Source organism: Anabrus simplex, chromosome 1, assembly GCF_040414725.1.
Source record: "Anabrus simplex isolate iqAnaSimp1 chromosome 1, ASM4041472v1, whole genome shotgun sequence".
Classification (NCBI taxonomy): domain Eukaryota; kingdom Metazoa; phylum Arthropoda; class Insecta; order Orthoptera; family Tettigoniidae; genus Anabrus; species Anabrus simplex.
Genome location: NC_090265.1, coordinates 775,981,347 through 776,005,076, shown reverse-complemented (window position 1 = coordinate 776,005,076; position 23,730 = coordinate 775,981,347). Strand labels below are relative to the sequence as shown.

Sequence of the window (23,730 nt, the reverse complement as noted above, 5' to 3'; positions counted from 1 at the left end):
CTAGTTGATCTTCCTGAAGGGAGGGCAGTTTATGTTCAGTTTCAAAGAAGGGATTTCTGATCTCAGTGTCTCATAATTACATCGCTTACACTACCTTTTACTATTTCTTCTTTTTCCGCATCCAAATTGTACCATGTATCGGCCAGGTTAAGAGTCACATATATTGTGTGTAAGTCATAAAACAGTGAAAGCCTTGAATAGAAACGACATTCCAGTGACGGAGACATGCAACCGCAGGGAGTACTCTCTAAGGATCAGGAGAGCCGACCCTGAGTGATACTTGGGAGTGTACATTGTGGGCACACATACGGCCAGGAAAGAAGAAGAAGAAGAAGAATACCGACAGTGCCGCCCGTGCAGTTAGGGTCGCAGAGCTGTGAGTTTTTATTTGGGAGATAGTGGATTCGAAACCCACTGTCGGCAACCCTGAAAATAGTTTTCCGTGGTTTCCAATTTTCACACCAGGAAACTGCTGGGACTGGACCTTAAGTAAGGCCAGAGTCGATTCTTTCACACTCCTAGCCCTTTCCTATTCCAACGTCACTATAAGATCTATCAGTGTCGGTGCGACGTAAAGCAAAATAAAAAATAATCATATTTTTTCCCATTTTCAGAGCAGGTACCTTAACTAAGGTCAGGGCCGCGTCCTTCCCAGTCCTACTTCTTTCCTATCTAATCTTTGACAGAAAAAAGTTAATCTTGTCTACTTCACTGACTGCAGACGAAGGAAATTGATTGTATTAATTTTCCAAACAAAAATCGAATTTTTACGTTAAGGAGTTGGCAAGCTTTATTAATTTTATTATATTTACTAGCTGATGTACCCGTGCTTCGCTACGGGACTCTCAGAAAAACTGACTTGGTGGTTTTCCTAACTGAATTCAACATAGGTCATTAAAAAAACGTCAGTAGGAATCTAGCGATTGAAAGCAATGTTATCATATAAAATACTCGATCAAATGAAAAACCGCACACTTTCTCACTTTCAACGAGCAGTACTACGGTGCCGATCTAAGAGTCCAAAGTTCCAGAGCTGGAATAACCAGGTCGCAGACTGCCGTGAACACTCCTCTGTCATTATTCCGTTAAATATGCACACTACTCATTCCAATCAGTACCTCGGAGTAGGGATTGAATAGCTCGAATACCATGATGAACCAGTACCAGATATATCAGAAAAATGTATGAACCAGAGGAATGGCATGCTAAAGAAGAAAGTTATCTTACTCCCAAGCTACTTCCCGCCAATATACACGCAGGCTGTTACAGTCGGTACGACCAGGCGAGTTGGCCGTGTGGTTAGGGGAGCGCAGCTGTGAGCTTGCATCTGGGAGATAGTGGATTCGAACCCCACTGCCGACAACCCTGAAGATGGTATTCCGTGGTTTCCCATTTTCACACCAGTCACACCAGGCTGCACCTTAAAGCCAAGGCCGCTTCCTTCACACCACTATTCATTTCCTATCCCATCGTCGCCATAAGACCTACCTGTGTCGGTGCGACGTCAAGCAAATTTAAAAAAACCTCGGTACGCTGCAGTAATCCTATCTATCGGGGATGAGAGGAAACAGAAGACAAAAAACACATCACAACAAACAATGGTCAATTTAATGTTATTGTTGATACAGTTTATGAGCTTTCTATATTGCAGGCCTTCACATTAGTTTTCTTTCGACTCTGTGATATTAGGGTGTCCTACAAAATTATTTATATCGTAGACTGTAGTTCCTTATTCTCAGTCTTCACATAACCGATTTTCACTAAATTCTGTTTACCCATTCTCTCGTGACTCGGTGCTGATATGGACTCAGTAACAAAAATCCAAATTCATGAATATCTCTGATTATATGCGGTACGGTAACAATGTATAAGACATAAGTGATCGGAAATTTAATAACTGCTTACATAACTACTACTAACTTAGGACATAAATAAAGTTATGCTAGTTATGTAGTATTTATCGATACGACCACTAATAACATACATAACTTATTTGAGAATTACATTTCAGGCCTTCCCCTAAACTACCATTTCACTCAACGTGAATAAAATAATTTGTAGATTGCAGTGGTTCATCACCCGACATTACATACCGATTTTCATTAAATTCTCTTCAGCCGTTTTCTATTGATGCGTGTACAGACAGACAGACAGACAGACAGACAGACAGACAGACAGACAGACAGACAGACAGACAGACAGACAGACAGACAGACAGACAGACAGACAGACAGACAGACAGACATTACGGAAATGTAAAAAATGCATTTTCTTGTTACTGTGGACATGACAGATACGGAAATATCATTCATTTCAAATTCTGAGCAATGCACAGGCAAAACACTTATTTCATATATTGATTACATTTCAGGCCTTCCCCTAAACTACCATTTCACTCAGTGCGAATAACGTTATTGATAGCCTAGATTATAGCGACCTACTCTCCGACTTTGCACACCAATTTTCGTGAAGATACGACCACTAATAAAATAAATATTTGACAATTACATTTTAGGCCTTCCCCTAAACTACCATTTTTCTCAGCGTGTATAGCCTATATTGTAGCGAATTATTTCCCATCTTTGTCTAGCGATGTTCATTAAGACACGATCACTAATAACATAAATATTTGAGAATGAAATTTCAGGCCTTCCCCTAAACAACCATTTCACTCAGCGTGATTAAAATAATTTATAGCCTAGATTGTAGCGGTTCATCATCCGACTTTACATTCCGATTTTCATTAAATTCTCTTCAGCCGTTTTCTCGTGATGCGTGTACATACATACATACAGACAGACAGACAGACAGACAGAAATTACGAAAAAGTAAAAAATGCATTTTCTTGTTACTGTGGACATGACCGATACAGAAATACCATTCTTTTCAAATTCTGAGCAATGTATAGACAAAACTCTTATTTTATATATATAGATTTTCATTCATTTATCCCGTTGACATTTCCACTAACACATTTATCATCGTGAACATTCAAAAATTATAGCTAGAGTAACTAACATTGAGAATATTTTCGGTGAATCCAAATTCCTTGAAAATATCTATATATGAGGCTAGTTTCTATCCGTGGTGTTGTTTTTTTCCCTTACTAACACTTATTTGAACAACTAAGCCACTTAACAGTTCGCGAGACAGTATCTTGCACAAGGCTTTGTAAACAAGCCGCGACACGGCGCTACAGTACACACTGTCCAAGAGGCAGCATCTACTACTTAAATAGGAGATCTCCTCTAACGTTCATGGTACTCCAAACCTAGAGTTTTCAGTTATTACGACGTACAGAATAAAAATGACACGACATCCATTGTGACGGAGGCGAAGAAATTATTCACGTGATAACGTCTGTCGGCTGAGGAAATATCTTTCACTTAGTGACTATATATTACAGACCAGAGAGCACCAATATGTCAGCTATCGGCTTCATGGCAATTAACTTTCATAATTTTGTTACGTCCTGTTTGTTGTGACTTGGTCGAGTACATTTTTAAGATTTAATTAGGATATCGTACATGATTTGAAACTTGGATGCCAGAATATAGTTGACTGGTTTTTAAGTCTAAAGCTGTCCTTTTCTTAGGTCCTTGCACCCCCAGAACCCAAACACTGTTTATCTTCATTGTAAAATCAGCTGCCAATGTTCATCCAACAAAGTAATAAATATTTCTGGGAAGATAAATTGTTGAAGAACTGGTCTCAGTACCAGTAAATTCCTGTATTTTAAGCGTAGGAACCCTGGTAGAAAGAAATGGAAATATTTGTTTCATCATTTGATTAGAACTGGTGAAATCTTACAATGCTTGGACTGGACAATCAACATTCCTCCACTTAGTGCTACTGAACTAAGCCCTCAATATTTCAGTCACGAACATCGGACGAGGTTCACAGACCTCCGCTGCCCTGTTCTGAAGAGAGTGACCAGATTTTGGGCCGTTCTGTGGCACGTGTCGAGTGCGATCCCCAATCACGCGAAGAGACTGAAACACAAGGATTGACTTGTTGCATAAAAAAAACACATGCTTTGGCGGGGATTCAAACCTCGGCTACTTTGTAGAGAAGCCAGTGATTTCGCCAATAGTCTGTCATGCCTCTCATCCCCTCCTCAAACATGGGAAAGGCAACGTGAACTAATCGCGGTTCATTGACTGGTCGTCAACGATGCACAACAATGGAAAACATCTCAAGACAACACTCAAAACATTGAGGGACGGTTCCTCTTGGCTTTATCTGACAGGCGGACTGATGTCTAGTCACACTGTGTGTCTGTCATGATTTTGGTCCTGTTAAAGGGACACACAACAGAACAGAGTAGACGTACTTCCATTGCGGGCGGCAGACTACAGAGCACCAATATATCAGTTATCGGCATCATGTAAATAAACTTTCGCCATTGTGTTACGTCCTATTCGTTGTTAGCTCTTTCTAGAAATAATACAGGTGTTAGAGATTTTGCTACGTCCTTTAGAAGGATTTTGTTTTATTCTCCCTTTCTTAATCAGGGTCTCCGGGGTGGCAGCTAATCACACTAACCACTACACTACAGAGACGAGGGCTTTGTTTTATAATAATCCTTATTCATACGTTTATAGCCTATAATGTAACCAGAGGCGTATGCTGCGATCAAGACGTCGGCTACCACTGGACTTAGATTACTCCTTTTTCGATATTTGGTTTAGTGAACGTCAAACCTTCGGTGTTTTGAGCCACCGGAGTCCACGGTTGGTTTTTCCCTCGGACTCAGCGAGGGATCCCACCTCTACCGCCTCAAGGGCAGTGTCCGGGAGCCTGAGACTTTGGGCCGGGGGATTAAACTGGGGAGGGCGACTAGTATCTCGCCCAGGCTAGTTGTACTTCCTCTTAACGACCACCACCACCTCACTTTCTATGCTGAACAGGGGCCTTGTCCGGAAATCGGAAGATTGGAATCGATAAACAAGGAGGAGGGAAGGAAGCGGCCGTGCCCTTAAGTTAGGTACCATCCCGGCATTTGCCTGCAGGAGAAGTAGGAAACCACGGAAAACTACTTCGAGGTTGACTGAGGTGGTAATCAAACCCCAGTTGAGCTCAGTTGACCTCCCGAGGCTGAGTGGCCTCCATTCCAGCCACTTTTCAAATTTCGTGGCAGAGCCGGGAATCAAACTCGGGTCTCCGGGGTGGCAGCTAATCACACTAACCACTACACCACAGAGGCGGGGGTTTTGTTTTATAATCATCCTTATTCATACGTTTATAGTATATAATGTAACCAGAGGCGTATGCTGCGATCAAGACGTGGGCTACCACTAGACTTAGATTACTACTTTTCGATATTTGGTTTAGTGAACGTCAAACCTTAGGTGTTTTGAGCCACCGGAGTAGCTTGCTGTGTTGTCGATGCTGTTCGAAAAGTTACTGCCATGACCTCTGCCACTGTCAATGCTCAATACCTGATCAATGGAAACGGTAGCTTCGGGTTTAACAAATTAAAGTCCGGTTTAAAGGCTAAATGGGAAGAACGTTTGCCTTTGGTCCGTTTGTCCCCGTTCAATTATCGGAATCAACCTCCTCGTAATCTTAATTCCCCTCGCTTCGGAACTGGGTGTTTATGACGTCTTCTCTAGGTATTAATTTCATCTTCATTGTGTCACCACCAGGCCTTTCCAGAGGCTATCCACCACATTATTATTATTATTATTATTATTATTATTATTATTATTATTATTATTATTATTATTATTATTATTATTGTTATTATTATTATTATATATGCGTTAGGACCTCTAAGGAGCACGTAGAACCATTAGTTAGCATTCTTCTTCTTGTTTCTCTTATCCTCCCAAAACTGCTTCATCCTCGCACTGTGAGTCTGTCGTCTTTCTTGAGTCCATGCCTCCTGGAGTTTCAAGTTTCTTGTACATTGTCTGGCTGCAAAGCTGTGCAAGTTAATTTTGTGTCTAAATGCAGCCCGTGTAGTTGTCAGTGGGTCAACGCCGACTTCTGCGAGATCTTTTTGGGTGTCAGCAAGCCACCGTACTTTATTTTGACGGGTTACGCTGATAATGACGAAGATTTTCTTGGTCAGTCGCGAGTCGTCCATTCGTGCTAGATGTCCGTAAAATTGCATACGTCTTTTCCGGGCGATTGAAGTGAATCTTTCGGTCAGCGAGTAGAGTTCAGCCGAGCTTTTTCGCATCCACATTCCATCTTGGAACTTTGGTCCAAATATTTTCCTAAGTATTTGCCGTTTCATTTTCTCGATGCCATTGATGTTGATGGTCAGTGTTGATGTTTCAATCGCGTAGAGTGCTTCAGGAAGAACTACTGTATGGTAGTGACGAAGCTTGGCTTGGATGGAAAGGGGTTTCTTATTGTAGATATTCCAGGATACGTGATAGGGATGAAACTTGGGTCGCTGTAGAATGCGAATGACACTTGCCTGGTTTATTCCGGCATCACGCGCAATTGCGTGTGAGGTAGTATGTGGATTATGGGTGACGGCCGCCAGATCATCTATTGCCTTCTCTTTCCCTGTCGCTGGTGTGCTCCTGTTTCTCTTCACATTATTATTCCAGTGTCCGTTCTGCAATAACTTGTGGCAAAGGCGTCGTATTGTCATACGTGACAGATGATCCCGGACGGTATACCTCAGCATACAGTTGCAAAGCTCTCCTAGAACTCCTTCCACACTCTCCGTACAGGAGAAGCATGTCCAGTTTCTCCAGACGTACTCTAGACGTACTCCAAAACTGTAGTGTACGTAACATGAGGCCCGTGAGACACAGGGCGGAGAAGACCTTCCCCTCTTACGCCCTCTAATAGCAGCTACACTACCTTCTCTTACTATTTCCATTTGTTTGCAGGATGTGTGTCATTCACACTGCGATTGCATGACAAAATCCACATTTTCAAACACTAAGTCTACTCCAGAACAGTAATGCTTATACGGTCGCACTTTCAGTAATGCATCTTATTGTTCGGGTTCCTCTTCAGACGTACGTGATTAAGACACTCGAAGGGGTACAGAGAATAGTTGTTGTTGTTGTTTCATTTCCGGGGCTTGGACATAGTGGTCGTGTAGCCCCATGTGCTTGCGTGTGTGTGTACTGTATGTGTATTAGAATGTGTCTGATAACCTGTGTTATTGTGGTGTCTGCAGTAGTGTACTGTATTTTTAATTCAGGTGAGGAATTGGGACGGAGGCGGCCGTTGTAGTAAGTAAAGAACCATCCCGACACTTGTCTGGAGTAGCGGTGGGAAACCACGGAAACACTTCCAGGATAGCTGAGATGGATACCGAACCCACCTCTTCTTCGTTTTGCCTCACGAGGCTGAGTGTACCACGTTCCAGTCCTCCAACCAGAATTAAATGGCTTATCAGAGCCGGGAATCGAACCCGGATCACCGCGGCGACAGCTACGAATGCTAGCCACTACACGTGATTAAAAAACTCGACAGACTGCTCTGCATTCGGGAGAGCGCAGGTTCGAGTCCTGCCTCGCCCATCATGAAATTGATTTGCTTTGAGTCCCACGTTCAACACCAAGGCAAATACCGGATAAGTACCTTTGGGATAGGCCATGGCCGACGTCCTTTCCAAATCCTTCCCAATCCCATCCGTGGGAAAAGGCGGTAATCTGAGCACAACCTATTAGGCATGGATGTCAAAACGAAACGAAAAAAGAACCCAGCAACTTTAATCTTCCTTCCCCGTTGTGTTTTTGTCAGTCATACAATAATTTTGCACACCCAGGGTATGTTACGGTATCAATCAATCAATCAATCAATCAATCAATCAATCAATCAATCAATCAATCAATCAATCAATCAATCAATCAATCAATCAATCAATCAATCAATCAATCAATCAATCAATCAATCAATACTGATATGCACATTGGGGCAGTCGCCCAGGTGGGAGATTCCCTATCTGTTGTTTTCCTAACCTCGGTACATCACATTATGTTTACAATACATGCCTGGTATCCGTTCTGAGGCTGAACTCACTCCCAGGAAACTGCATGCGCGTCAGTATGTCCTTGCCCGACTGCACGCTGTCTGATGCGGCGTGCGAAACCGCGCATGCTGTTCTTATTTATATCTCAAAAAGTACCTGTCCGATTTTGTAAATCTTACATATTTGAACTTGTACGAAGTTTAACGTTTAGGCCAGCTGTATAAATTTGTGACGTTCCATTTAAAAATATGGAGTTAGTATCAATATCTCGGTTATTAATCACCCTCTGAAAGTAAGTAGCACCTTATATTACAAGACGCTGTTTACCATTTACGAATATGAAAACAGAATGCCGATATCTTTTACGGTTTAGAAGTTATTTCCGTGTAACATGTTAGTTGAATAACCCTGTATACCGTCGACGTGATAACTCACTCTACGGACCACGAATAGTAACGAAAGGCTTACCACAATGTGCCATCCTTAATCCGTTACTATATGCTCTGTATACAACCGACCTAGACACCATATTCCAACCAAACATTAATATCCTCCAGTACGCAGACGATATCTGCCTCTACGCGTCCTCATCCTGCTTCTGGGTTACACGATTATGGTTTTACGATGCAGCAAAGGCTCTCTCCACATGGACATTTAAAAATGGATTCGGTCTTTCGGAAGCTAAATCTTCAGTGGTAATATTTACCAGGAAACAACAGTCAATTGCATCATCTTTCATTCGACTCGGTACATATTCATTTCCACTTCAGACAACATCAAAATTATTGGGTCTGTATCTAGACAGGCGTCTGACTTGGAGTCGACATATGAACCACGTAACAACAAAATTCGGACGTGTGCTCAATGTTCCACGAGCTGTTACTAGCACGTGGTGGGGAGCAGACTCGTCCACTATGTTAACACTCTATCGTGCCCTTCTTCGAGACGTCCTGGATTACGGAAGCATTTTCTTCGGCAACGCACCAAAATACGTTCTTCGTAAACTTGATGTCCTTCAGTATCGGTCTATCAGGCTCTGTTTAGAAGTTATGAACTCTTCACCCACGAACGCTCTCTTATTCAAAGCCACCGAAATGCCACTTTCAATCAGACGACAGATGCTATCAGATATATTTTTCCTACGCCGAGCCACCCAGATCAACCATCCTCTTTCTACTAAAGTACTTACCCTCAGTAGATTAATAGATTCATATCAGTACTTACGAAATTGTCTAACTCCACTGCTGGTGACGAGTTACCACGAACTACGGTATATTTTCTCCCTTGTACTCGAGGGCGCCTCAGTACCTGCATTTTACTACGACTATGAGTTCGTATACTCACCACCGAACACTTTCCCTATATCTGATGCCGTGATTGCAGGAACGAATATGAACACTTCAGTCAAGGTACTCTTACAAACAGCTTGGTTAGAGTTCACATGCATCTACACAGACGGTTCCAAAACTTCAGGAGGAGTAGGATATGCTTACTATTGCCCTTTAACAGTAGTTACTGAAAACGGCCCCTACTAGAGCCAACTTCCATATACACAGCGGAAATGCTAGCAATTCAAGCAGCTATAGTTTATGGTACCTCACAACTATTCCAGAAAATTCTCATCCTAACAGACGGCTTCAGCGTGTTACAACGTTTAAAACAACCTGACTGGACCACAAAGACCAATAAGTACATCCTTGGCATTCTAAAATTAGTGAGAAACGCAGAACTCCGAGGAATAACAGTTCACTTTCTATGGATCAAGGGACATGCTGGAATCGAACACAATGAAACAGTAGACCTCCTCGCTAAACAAAGTACAACTGCAACCAACTTACGAGCCATCCAACTCCCTTATACAGACTTTCTCCCCATTATTCGTACGAAAGCTCAAAGAAAATGGTCAACGGAATGGAATACACAGAATCTGCACAAAGGATGATATTATGCCGCACTTCAAGCTAATATCCCTAACAAACCATGGTTCGACAGCATCAAGCTTGCCAGACGTCACATCACATCCCTCATACGCATGCGACTCGGAAACGGATCTTAAGCCAACCTTCTGTACCGTATAAAAGTGTTGGACTCTCCCACGTGTGAGAATGACCCTCCGTGTGTCGCAGATTTGAACCACGATGTATTTGTTTGTTCAAAGTACAATGCTGCACGAACAGTAATGCTCTCAAAATTGATTAAAATTGGAAATCCATTTCCAACCAGTGTGCCAGTCCTTCTTTCTTCTGCCAACCAGAGAGCATATGCGATTTTAGACAAATATCTCAAAAATAGTGATCTAAATATATAATTTGTGTCCTTCTTCTCTTTGTTTTTACCTCTCTTAATCAAAAATTTGTAATGGTTTTCGTAACGTTCAGAACAAAGAAAAGTGCAAATCATGAATTGTGAGTGTCAGAATAAGAGACTGTCTCTAACCAGCGTGCCAGTTCTTCTTTCTCCTATCAAACAGAGAGTTTAAGTGACTTCAGCACAATTTCTCAAATATAGTGTTTTAAATATATAATTTGTGTCGTTTTACCGCTCTTATTTTATCAGACATTTATATTGATTTTAGTCATGTTAAAAAAATTTTAAATGTCAGTACATCCAGGGAGTTTGTGAAGTGAAAGTGACTTTCAGGTGATATTTTCTGTCTGCCATTTATGTCATTTAATTCCTTTGTCTGTCATATGTATGTATATATTACTGTGTGACTTGTGAATTTTTAATGTTTTTGCTGGCTGTATGGTCGATGGACCAAAAGACAAATAAATAAAAAACAAATAAATTAATCGTTAGTGTGGTAATCAATAATTCATTGTTAAATATGGATGTTGTGCGTGAAGGTTGCTGCATAACGTACATCACGGGCTAATAACGAGGCAAACCGAATTTGTAAAATGCAGGCGTAGCACAAAATTGAGTATTGATGATGCTTTTTGGTTAAAGGGTCTTAACCATCTAGGTCATCGGCCCCTAAATTGAGTATTTTATCCTTCTCTCCATTAAGGTGTACAATCTTAGTACAGTATTATTTTCTATATTCGTTAGATTTTTGTTTAGGTATGTGTATGATATAATTTTCAGCATTCGTTTCCCTTGGACGAATATTACTAGTTACTAAAAAAGGATTAAATTGTCAGCGGCCGCAATCTATGGTACACAGTGTTGAAATTTCTGATTAACTAAGTACGACATCGTCAAGTCTTTCTTCCGTAAAGACATAGTTTTCACACTCTTAATGAATTAAATAAGAAATGGCTCTTGTTTTATCTGTGTGTACGAGGCCGTACCCAGGGTGTTAAGTTTAGGGTGGGGGGGCGGGGCTCCAGAACAAAAACTATAGTACCGGTAACAAATATGTTTTACCTTGAGATTGATTTACAGAATGAAAGTTTTGAAATAGTTTTAGAGCAGTACATGTTACAACTAAAAGGGTGAAGTAGAAAGGTAAATTCATAGCGGTCTGGTGGGAAGAACACGCTTTAACATGTACCTGCAGTGTGACACAAAGATTTCTGTCATTTGTTTAAAAATGGAGGTAACAATATCTCTCACTGTAACTATTACACATATTTTATGCAGCGGCTCGATAACATGAAAATATTTCTGTATGTTTACTGAAATTTATTTTTATGGTGCAAAAGCTATAGAAACATAAAAACAAACAAAATTAAACTTTCAATTTATGGTTTCAGTAAACTTGTTAATATTTAAATAAAGGAAAAGATATTATAGGTTAAATTCATTTGTTTATTTTGTAAATACTTGTCTTTATGATATTTCCAATTTATTTTAGGCTATTTCAAAACCCGATAATGCTGTTTAAATTTGTCAAGTTCACTTTTTTTCGGAGGGGTTTGAACACCCTAACCTCCCCACTCGGTAAAGTAATGTGTGTAGGACTATGTAAGATAATTATTTCTCCCGTAAGCATTCTGATATGATTGACAGCAGCTCAATCTACGCTTAACAGTGTCGATAATTTCTGTTGGGCAAATGTTCAAGCCATACTTATTATGTTATTCATACTGGTGAGAGTTTCGTAAAGATGTGCCTATATTCATCCATTTATTCATTTAACTAGCGTAAGTATTAATAATTAAGAACGGCGTAATCTTAAAAACTTCATTATGAACTACACTATGAATTATTGGATATTTCCGTATCTGAAAACTCTTAGTCATTCTAAAATAATTGTCTTGATCACTGACATTTGCTACAAAGATGTTATTTAGTTACATTTTTGAATTCAGAACTGGTTCTGCATTTTCAACACAATTATGGAAATTGTTATCCTAAGAGCACTGATGTAATGCCTATAATTCCATACTTCTATTTCCATTGCCTCTAAGTGAATTTAGTACCTAAATTTAGCAGTTATAGAAGTCTACCAAATTATCTGTGTCATCTCTAATGTTAACTTGTTATTTCACAGAAATTCCTCACCCATCTACGACGCCACGCACAACACAAGCTACGGAGACAACAGTGACTGCTGTCACGGACAGAGGTAAGGAGGTGCTCAATACTGGAGTTATTAATATGCTTACCCTGCTCAGTTAATTATAGTATAGTATAGTAGTATTTCTATACTAGGTTGTGACATAGGCTGTGCACAGTACTTGGACATTTGGTCCTGTTGACTGCCCCTGTGGATTCAAGTTTGGTTTTATTGCTAGTACACAAAAAACAGACCCACTACCACATTGGCCAGCAGACACACATCCTCAGACGTATTACTCGGCTTTCCTGAAGGGATCCTCAACTTTATCCTCAGCCCTCAGCTGCTCTAATGAGGCTAAATGAACCCCGTTTCTTGAACTGGCAAGGGATCGAAGAAATGGTTTTCGGGTACGAGGCTGCCATGCTACCCCTTGATTAAAGGGCTGGCCCTAAATGAATTTAAAAAATATATTTTACCAAGGAACATGACTTCATAACCTCATTTTTTTCTCAAACGTCGTTGCATATCTTGTCCCCCATCCGTTCACATGTGTAAACAAAATGCCTCTCTCGTCAGCGTTTGAGGCCATTTTGTTAAATAATGAATCCGTCTCGTTATAGTATTGTACAAACATTGAACAACTACTGTAGTCACACACAATTGTATAAAATGTTACTTGAAAATGTCCAGCGAAGTTAACGGAGAAATTCGTTTACGAACAGCGAGGTCCTGCTAATGAGTAACAGTGAGAAGCATGCGACCTCGGCAGCGTGAAACTTTCCCTATATACGAGAGTTGGGTATAAGTCACAGCAACTATTCTTTTCCTCACATTTTCACTGCGCTACCGTACAGTACAATGGTCATTTGTCCTGGAAATGATACTCATAGTACATACACACAGCACGAAATGGCGGTGTATTGGACAGGTATCACGCACAGGGCGATGGGACAGCAGGAGTGAGTCAGGCATTATGCAGAACGGATGCGACGAGAAAAGAACAGCGTGGGAAGTACAGGAACACCCGCCATGCTTAACGGACTTGTCTCCGTGCGATTTTGATCTCATCTCCGAAGTGAAAGAACCATTACATGGGAGACGGTTTTGCACACGAGTGGACATTGACAACGTTGTGAAACATGAGACTGCAAAATTCTCATATGGCGAGGCGACTGGTATCCGACGCCTCCCGCATCATTGGCAACGAGTCGTTGACAATCTAGAGGACTACATTGAGGGTTTACCGTAAAGATTACTGAACACTCTCAGAATGAACATTATGTAGCACAAGGATTTCCTGGCTCGCATTGTATCCGACACCTGCTCAGCATTTTCCATGCATTCGCTTTCACTTTCTCTACTCTCATCTGTATATTTCCATTGGTCTGGTAAAAAAGTTGCAGTGACTTTTGCCCCAACCCTAGTTTTTCCGCGTATTTGGCGATTCGGATGACTGGAGTTCGGATAAATAGTGGTGATGATGCTTGTTGTTTAAAAGGGCCTAACATCTAGGTCTTCGGCACTCGGATAAATGGAGTTCTGCTGTATTATTATTATTATATCCCCCCGGCACTTAAGCCCTTGAAAGGGCCTTGGCCTGCCCAGCGACCGCTACTCATCCCGAAGGCCTGCAGATTACGAGGGGTCGTGCGATCAGCACGACGCATCCTCTCGGCCGTTATTCTGGGCCTTCGAGACCGGGGCCGCCATCTCACCGTCATATAGCTCCTCAGTTCTAATCACGTAGGCTCAGTGGACCTCAACCCATCCCTCAGGTCGAGAAAAAATCCCTGACCTGGCCGGGAATCGAACCCGGGGCCTCCGGGCGAGAGGCAGGCACGCTACCCCTATACCACGGGGCCATTATTATTATACCGCTTATATCCATTTCTGGTGAGGTACAGTGTGTAGAGTGTACTAAATCATCTGGTACAAGATAAATCGAGTTTGTTACTTTCATTGACCTTTGTAAGTCTGTGACTGATGGTGGTGGTGGTGATTACTGTTTAAAGAGGAAGTACAACTAGGCAACCATTCCTTATTAACACTCATCAGAGAAAAGAAAATGCAAGGGATCCGACACTTCGACGAATGAAGCTATCAGCCAAAGAAAGACAAGGGCCACGAAGGGCGGCGAAAAGAAATACTCCCTAGGACTCGGAAACCTAATACCGTCGGATCGGAAAAGAACAAGAGTTGACCACGAAAGATCGAATAGGACAGTCTTTCTTTACATTCTCTTCCTAGATATTTTAGTCTAATTGTCTCCGTCTCCCTACAAACTCTCAATAGATGCACCTCTTCCATTATTTCCCCACAAAGTAAACGACTATTATATGAGTGAAATACGATTTCAGAAATTTCATATTGGAGATGATATTTTAAAAAAATCCAAAGATAATTAAGATAATTAAGGCCTTTTTCGTTACTTTTAGCATAAGTTCATCATTTCATCATTTCATTACAGAGTGAAAAAAGCATAATGTGTATGTCCTCACATTCTCCATTTATAAATAAAATTAATGATTTTCTCCTCACTTCGAATGATTGCCTTGCAAAAGTAGATTCAGTTTACATTTTGTGTGCCTGCATCTCTGTCCATCAATTAATCAGTCAATCAGTCAATCATAATTGATCTGCATTTAGGGCTGTCAACCAGGTGGTAGATTCCTTCTACTTCAACGCAAACAGTTTCCTTCAAGTCTGGTAGCTCCCAAGACATTAATGGATACATTCATTATTGGACATATGTAGAGTCTCAAGGCCACAGGCATGTTGGTGGGTACAGTGTTTTGAATGTTGTTTATATAAATTCCTCTTGATGTTCACAGACAGAATCTTCAAGCTACCAGTTCCAGACACAGAAACTGAGAGCAACAATAATGAGCCCAACGAGATAATGGACCTATCAGACCCGGAAAGGATTACCAAGGAACGAGGTTGGTACAGTATGGAACAGTCAACATTTATTTTACTGAACACATGACGTCATTTACTTGCATTATAATACTCGTTTACTTTGTGGGGAAATAACGAAATAGGTGCATCTATTGAGAGTTTGTATGGAGTCGGAGGCAATTAGAGTAAAATATCTAGGAAGATAACATAAAGAAAAACTAGAAAGAGAGAAAGAATTGTACACAATCGTTAAATTATTGAATAAGGAGTGGATTTCACTGGGAAGAACTGCTATTTTGTTTGTATTCAAAAACGTATGCGGCAATAGGAAATAAGAAAAATTAAAACAAGCATTAACGCAAATATTTACTAGTAGGTTTAAATATAATACGAAATGTAGCAACAGATAATTGTTTTACTGTAGTGCCGATATTCTTTTTTCTTAAGATAATTGTTAAATTGCATGCGAATTGAATTAAAACATTCATGCATTCATCCATTCGTTCACTCATGAAACTCTCTCGCGGCTTGGTGGTTATCCGTGACTCACCAATTCATATAGGCACTCAGTCATTCTTTCATTCATTCAATTCGTTCAAAATATAACTCTGTACATACTGATGACACAAAAGTAAGCACTAATACAACTTAGGGAGGGTAAGATACATGTTTGTTCTAGACTACATAACTCTCTTAACGTCCAGGACAAAATACATAAATAAACTTTATAGAAGAAGTACAATTTAGGAACTGGATTGAAATAGTTAATAAGCTTAATTGTAATGTTCAATGTAGTAATAGGGGAAAGTTTAAAAAACATTTTGGTTTACAATAAATTATTACTCCGTCCCCAGTTTCAGTTGAAATGAAACTGGGGGATGGGAGAATTCTGTTCTATTCTATCTTGCATGAATTATGATCCTGGCTAAGTTCTCTGAAAGTAGGACAGGATTCAGTGGAATTCTTAAGATCGTTCCTTGACTATACTTGAATAATTTATTAATGTTTCATAATTGCCGGTGATTTTGTAATTGATGAATTTCAGAAAAAAAAATTTGAGCACCCTCAATGAGATTGATGTCCTTTGTGGTCACTGGATTCCAAATAATTGAGCCTATTCAAACCTGGACCTTACAAATGAGTAAAATAAACGTGACTTGCCTTGAGCGAAATGATAAAGAATTCCGTACAATAAAACTTAACATTTTAAGAGCATTGTTTGAATGCGGTCGTTAAAACTTAAACTTTTACTGATTGCTATTCCTAAATCCGGTCTTGGCCTGACACGAGCTAATATGTTGTTAGCCATTCCACAATTAAATTTTCCGTTTCTTTCCAATAAATGCCATAGTTACACATTTATCTATTTTAAAATATAATGTATTCCATTTGCTCCAGTCAACTAGTGAATCTAACTCGTTTTTAAGTGATGGCAATCGGATATCGGCTTAATAGATTTATATATTTTAATATAATACTAAAAACAGTACTTCAACATGTTTTTATATATATATATTGAACCCTTTAGGTCCATATTGAGGGATACCTACCTTTCTTACCTATCAGCAAAGTTCATGAGATCTGTCTCTTGGGTCGTGTCGGGTTCTTCGTCACTTGCTGAGGTAAAGGTAGGGTTCAGTAATTCTAATCTATCTACTGGAATGAAAGGTCTATTTAAAAGATTCCTATTTATTCAGGAAATTTCTGAAGCCATCTTATATGTCAATGTTATCATAGAAGTCAATTGTGTCCACTGGACACCACAATCATTTTTACATAAACGTCAGAACACTGGTGTGAGACTTTAACGTAACTGCCTGACGGGCATTCTTACTAGAAACCATTGTCTCAATTATTAATCATTTACGAAAGGAAAGTCTGGAAATCCTTAAATTCGGCTTCCATGTGAGACCACATGTACCATCATAATGATTCGTTATGGTCCAGCCCTCGTAACACGAACTCTGGACTCTGGGTATAATTAAGGCCGTCCAAACGGTGTGTGCCACACAGTGGTTCTACGGCATGGACCCTTAATTGAATCGATGTGACCTGCGTCTATGTCATGGACCGACATCTAATCTTCTAAGTTACTTTAAAGTCATTGTGGATGATGACCGCAAGGAAATGATGCTACAATGGCATATGGCCCTAATCTAAGTCACTGAGGTTGATGACCCCCTGACCATCCAAGTTTCTAGGCTGAAGGCTAAACACAATTAAGTTACATCGGTTGATGACCAAAGTTCCACTTTACTATCCCCAGCACATTCACTGCTCAATCAATCAAAGTTCAATAATTACAACAATAGCAATGCTCACAAACTTTGTGGCAGTAAAATCCATTTCCTTCGGATATGTCCCTTTAATCGTTACTTTATATGTTAATATTCGCCAGAAAACAAACTAAAAATTCCAGAATGCATCTCCAAGTTATTCGCTTGATTAAAGTTATTTCAAAATGCGGTTTCACTGAATTTGATAATTAAATAAATTTAAATGATTTATCGAAATGTTAAAGAACAGTAAATTTTATCTCCGCGGACTCTGGTTTCTTCAAAAATTTCTACGCAGCTGTGATGTGAATTCAATCTTATGATCTTTATCTGGCTGGAAAAGAATTGTTACATAATTCAGGTCCAGTTATATATCTTGTCTCGTGATATCACACTTTAAAGTCTAATCTAGTTCTAACCGTTATTAACCCTTGGATATCCTAATAATCTACGCACAAACCACACAACTCGCCATATAATTACGATGTCATATCACGTCATTACCATTTATGAAATTTGCACACCCCTTACAGACAAACCGATCATCACAATCATCCCTCTATATTTTGGACAACCCTGAATTTGGTTACTCTGTTCCTTATACTCAAAGTTCGTGATTTCAAATGTTCATTACGTCCCCAATTACAGTATTTCACAATACTCAGATCATCACCGGCTATGAATTTCAACTAAATCCAGCATTTTAACGTTTCCCTGGCCGAGAATACAGTACAATCTCAATTCCACGCCTGTCCCGTTATCATAGCTGAGGCCTCTCGCCCCCCAGTTCACTTGGCAGTTACATGAAACACCTGGTTTATTCACAGTTGACTGGCTTCTCAAAATGCTCTCTTTAAACTCTGCTGACAAATTTAAACAAATACGATATTCTAACCAACAAAATGCACAGATTATGCTTCAAGATGCCCACACTAATTATACGCGTCGCCAATTACACCGCTATGGATTTCTATGAATTTCTTTCCATTCCCAACATTATAAAATACCTCGGGCTATCATGTCCCGGCTTCAATGACAGGACTCTAACCTGATTCGCACATCTCATCTCAACTCATATAAAACATTCCTCGGGCTTCCATGTCCCGGCTTCAATGACAGGTCCAACCTGATTCACAAATCTCATATCAACAAAACTAACCTCTGTTTCCCAGCTCCACAATTATCATCGACAAAGAACTGGAATAAAATCCTCACTAGAAATCCCGACGTCTAATATCGCACAATGCATTAATCATGAATAACTTCGCATAAATGATATCGTATTTAATAACTTGATTTTTACGAGAAATGACTGAAACATTCTACTAGATCTTTTTATTGTCAGTCAGACACAGTTTAAAATGGGCATTAAAAAAACGTTTCTCTCCGTGACCAAATTCATCACCCTAGGTTCTCACCCGACAGCGCGCTTCCACTCGATTGAAAATGAGTAACCATGGATTATTGTTATTAACGTCAAATTGCAGACAGGAAAAATTTACGTCGAATGAACATCTTAATTTGACATCACAAAATATAGGCAGTACACTCACACGGATGACGATCTACATTGGACGTGATATCAATTCGGAACCCTATTCAATAACTTTTTACAACATTATACGGCACTCGCAAGACTTCAAAATTGTATCCAAGTGGAAAATAAAACAAATGACTCTTTTAGTCGTACTCTCACATTTACAAAACTTAGTAGGGATGACCACTGCGTCGTATATCCCCATTCAAATACACTTTTAGAGATCACGAGACAAGATATAAGAGGTAGTAAGATGGAAAGTCACCTACCTCATGTCGTCACGCCAGTGCTCGTCATAGAGCTCACCTGCGACCCTGGCATTTTATTTAGCCATTTTTACATTCATGGCTTTACAAACCATTTTTTAATATTTCTTCAGGTTTCCTGGAATAAAGCATAAAAAAAGAAAATACCCTTCAATTGTTTGCTGAGTGCACACGATGGATTATAATTATTTCGGCACACGAATTACTTAATCACATTAGAATTTATTCAGTACTTTGACCGTCCTATCTGGTACAATTATTTCACTCAAGAAAACTATCTCCTCTTGGAGTCAAGACTTAGCCGCAATGGCTAAAATCTGCAGTTGAACTCAGTCTACTTTCGTTGTTTGATTTCGCAGAGCAGCTCAACAATTTTTCGTCCGCTTTGTATCACAAATGCCGGAGAAGGAGACTTCGTCATGGCGTCCCTTCATATTTATAGCAGTTACCCCCTCTCTTCGGATCTCTCCCTTTGCCGCCAAGAAAATTTCTATAAATTTTCTGACTTACCTAAACTGTAATTTCAAGAGTTTTGAAAGTGACTACATGCTTGCTACATTTCTGGCGGTAGTGTTCATGGACATTTAAAATGTTTACGGGTTCGATTTGTGAGATGATTGACCCCCTTTGATAGGCACTATATTTCTTTTGACTTGGCTTGGGTCGCCATGTACACGCGCTTTGAAATAGTTCACAAAAATGACTTGAGATTCTTCCGCCGTTGACACGTGTGGCTGACGTCACGTACCCCAGAGCGTGGGACCGAAGGTAATCACCCCCTCGTCACGTGTCCAATCCATGCTGTCAAGAATCCAACTTTTAAATGATTGTCGATTTATGCATAATGTTCTTAGGGCACAAAGGTCATGGGTTCAATATATAAGTATGTCATTAAGAAAAAAGATGCAATAGCAATGGCCCTAGATTAGAACCTTCAGGAACTCAAGAAATCATTAAAAACTTGGAAAATATATGATTTTTATAACCAAATTGAGTTATGTCCTTTAAATATGACATCAGTAATTTGTGTAATGTAGTTGAAAACCCAAAGAAAGGATATTTATCCCCTTCGGTGGCAGGTTTTCACAGAGCTCTTATGCCTGAAAGGTGAGTTTTTCGGAGGAAATTCATTATTTGAAGGAAGCGATAAATTAATGGTAGTCATTAAAGGAAAGTGATGCTGACATATTCATATAATATTTAATGGTTATTAAAAGCTTATTTTACAATTTGTTTGCATTTTTTACCTTTCTTTTGGTGTTTATTGATATTTTGTGAGTACTATATTGTAACCAATACATATTTATCCCCGGTTTTATAATTATTCCCATGGACAAAACTAATACAATAAACTGCCGAATTTCACAACTTTCCAAAATCATGCCTTTGTATGCAGAAATGTATTTACAAATTTTTCAACGCACTTTTTAGCATAAGAATTGGTTTTGATCACTACTAAACTTACATCATCATCCATTAGAAATAGTTCGAAAACTGTCAATTGTGCTCACTTCTGGTAATAGTTCAACCCTTACACTAGGGTTTCTATTAAATGGAATTATATTAGTTCGTGTCGTTTATCCAGGCTAACATTTTTCCACACAAATTTATTTTCTACATCACCTACCATCACCACTGCATCCAACGTAATACCTTCATCAGTTTCACTAGAAATGCCAACAAGAACATCTTTATCCGAACAATTTTTCGAATCATTATCACTACTAGCAGAAATACTAATATCACTTGGAGATTCGTATTCGATGTCTTTTTTATACTTTTTTAAAACAAACACCCCTTTCGTTTCGTGCTCGCCTTTTCTGCTTACCTCGTTAGCTAGTCAGAGACAGTATGTAACAAAGATGTTATAAGACAAATTTCAGACGGATTTCATGATTCCAGATGGAAACCCTCCTGCCAGCTGTGGAGAATGCTGGAAAAAAACCCACAAAGATTACAGTACCCTAGAAATTCGAAATCGAGCTAAAATTTCGTAGTTTTTCTGAACAGTTATATTGAGGTAATATGAACAATAAGCCCAGAAATCTATTGCAGACATGTCAGCATCATGCCCTAATAACTTGTACAATATGCTTGCTCTGTTGTTTCATTTTAAAATCACGAGCCAGGCTGAGTGGCTCAGAAGGTTGAGGTGCTGGCCTTCTGACCCCAACTTGGCAGGTTCGATCCTGGTTCAGTCTGGTGGTATTTGAAGGTGCTCAAATACGTCAGCCCCGTGTCGCTAGATTTACTGGCACGTAAAAGAACTCCTGAACGACTAAATTCCGGCACCTCGGCGTCTCCGAAGGCCGAAAAAGTAGTTAGTGGGACATAAAACAAATAGCATTATTATTAAAATCACGAAGCCTCTGTCCTCGCTCCCCTGTACATTATTCGTTTACTTGCTTCTGAATTACTTACTAAGCTACTTAAGTGTCTTTGTGGAAGTAGTTGTCCTAATGTCCAGAGAACATTTTAAAATACGTATTTGTAACTCTCCACACCGTCATTTTGTTTCTGTGTTTCCTTTTCATAAAGTGACAGTAAATTTGACCTTGTTAAAGACACATCAGTTACAACTTTGAAGTCACACTTAATTTATTGTATGAATAAATAAATAAATAAATAAATAAATAAATAAATAAATAAATAAATAAATAAATAAATAAATAAATAAATAAATAAATAAATAAATAACAGGTACCTAATAAATAAGATACAATGTGTGTAGAACTCTAATAAACACATACGGCTGTTGATTCATCTAGCCATTACATCTCAGTTAACTGAGCCTATCGTTATCTGTCTGCTCTGAGCGTGAATTGTATTCTTCACACTATGTTTGAATATCAACAACTGATCTGATTTGATTTATTGATAAATAAGATTCCAGAGAATAAGAGCTCTGTCAAGATGAACAATACATTGATAATCTCAACAATGGCGGGTGAAGGTCTAAGATCTAAAAGTGAAGGAGTAATTATAATGGTTAATATATGCTTTGACTATCGCCATTTACCTAATAGAGAGGATTACAAGTAGGTCTAGGTGGATTATTATCAAAGTAACAATACAGGAGGAATAACTTTCGACTTTTAAGGTGACTATTGAAAAAATAAATATGAGAGGAATAACTTAATTGTTACACATTCTGAGTGCCTAAAAGGTACTTCCTAAGCTTATTACGAAATCGCAAGTTTTTACAGATGATTGGTATATTGTCAGGAACACTGTTATATTCAGATATTAGCAGTGGTGGCTATGAAAAAATCGTCCTACGTGCTAGGAAATAAAGCTAAATACGCTGTTTTAAATCTGCATATTGCCATGATGAACAACTCATACTTCAACTTGTTAACAATAATAATAATAATAATAATAATAATAATAATAATAATAATAATAATAATAATAATAATAATAATAACAAATAAAGCTTCTTTCACAATTTATAACTCAGAACAAAAAAAAACATTAATTTTGAACCAGATGAATACTTCGAAAACTGTCTACGAGATAAATAATTGATTCGAGAAATATTGCTTTTACTCACCTAATGGCGCAATATGAAGTCTTTTTTGTTGCAAAACTTGTCAATCACCTTTTGGTTGAAGTTCATTATTTCCGAGATAAGATTTTTCTCGATAGATAGCATCGCTAATGCATTCAACCGTTCCTGATACATACTAATTCGAAGGAACTTTTTAATCCTTCTAAGACTCGAAAAGCACCTTTCCGGTTCTGAAGTGGTCATTGGAATAGTAATCAAAATCCTGAGTAATTCTGTTATTTGGGCAAAGGTATCTTGCAGGATCAGTTGAAGCAAGGGAACTGCGCCGTCAGTTTCTCTGAAATCAGTTCTTTCATATGGAACGCTAAGCTCAGTCTTTAGTCTATTCTTGTCTGGGAGTCTGTATACGTCACACACGGCGTTAACTCTTTTTACAGGGAACTGTTTTGAATATTCGCTAAAATTAATCGAATCGAATCAATTTGCAACCTCTAAGTAAGAAACAGACTCAAATCTACGACTTACTCTTCAGTGATTCGATCACAAACATCTTTAGCATCAGCCGTCCTGTAGGATTCCGTTCTGCGTCTTTTGCTTTGTGGCATTTCTTAAGAAACTTCATTTGCTATTTTATCGACAGAATCCCTGACTGAAGCAACAGCCTTCATAAAAATGCCAACAGCATTACCTATTTTGATTGCATCTATCGATCTTGCTTGTAGCTGGGAGTACAAAATATTCACATGAGGCATTATTCTGTGAAAGAAGGACAGGCAAAATAAAAACTCTTCATCCTTCAAATTGTGAGTGAGTCCACGTGCTTCTTGAACTGTCCTTACAGATTTCG

The 23,730-nt window shown here is 39.2% G+C and overlaps 1 protein-coding gene across 1 annotated transcript in view; it reads left to right on the top strand.

The window, feature by feature from the left end:
• The window catches only part of LOC136856927 (lachesin), a 328,011-nt gene that overhangs the window by 294,860 nt on the left and 9,421 nt on the right, over positions 1-23,730 (top strand). The window contains exons 7-8 of the mRNA XM_067135191.2: positions 12,387-12,461; positions 15,227-15,334. Coding sequence (XP_066991292.2) covers positions 12,387-12,461; positions 15,227-15,334 — 183 coding nt within the window. The remainder of the gene's footprint in view (positions 1-12,386; positions 12,462-15,226; positions 15,335-23,730) is intronic.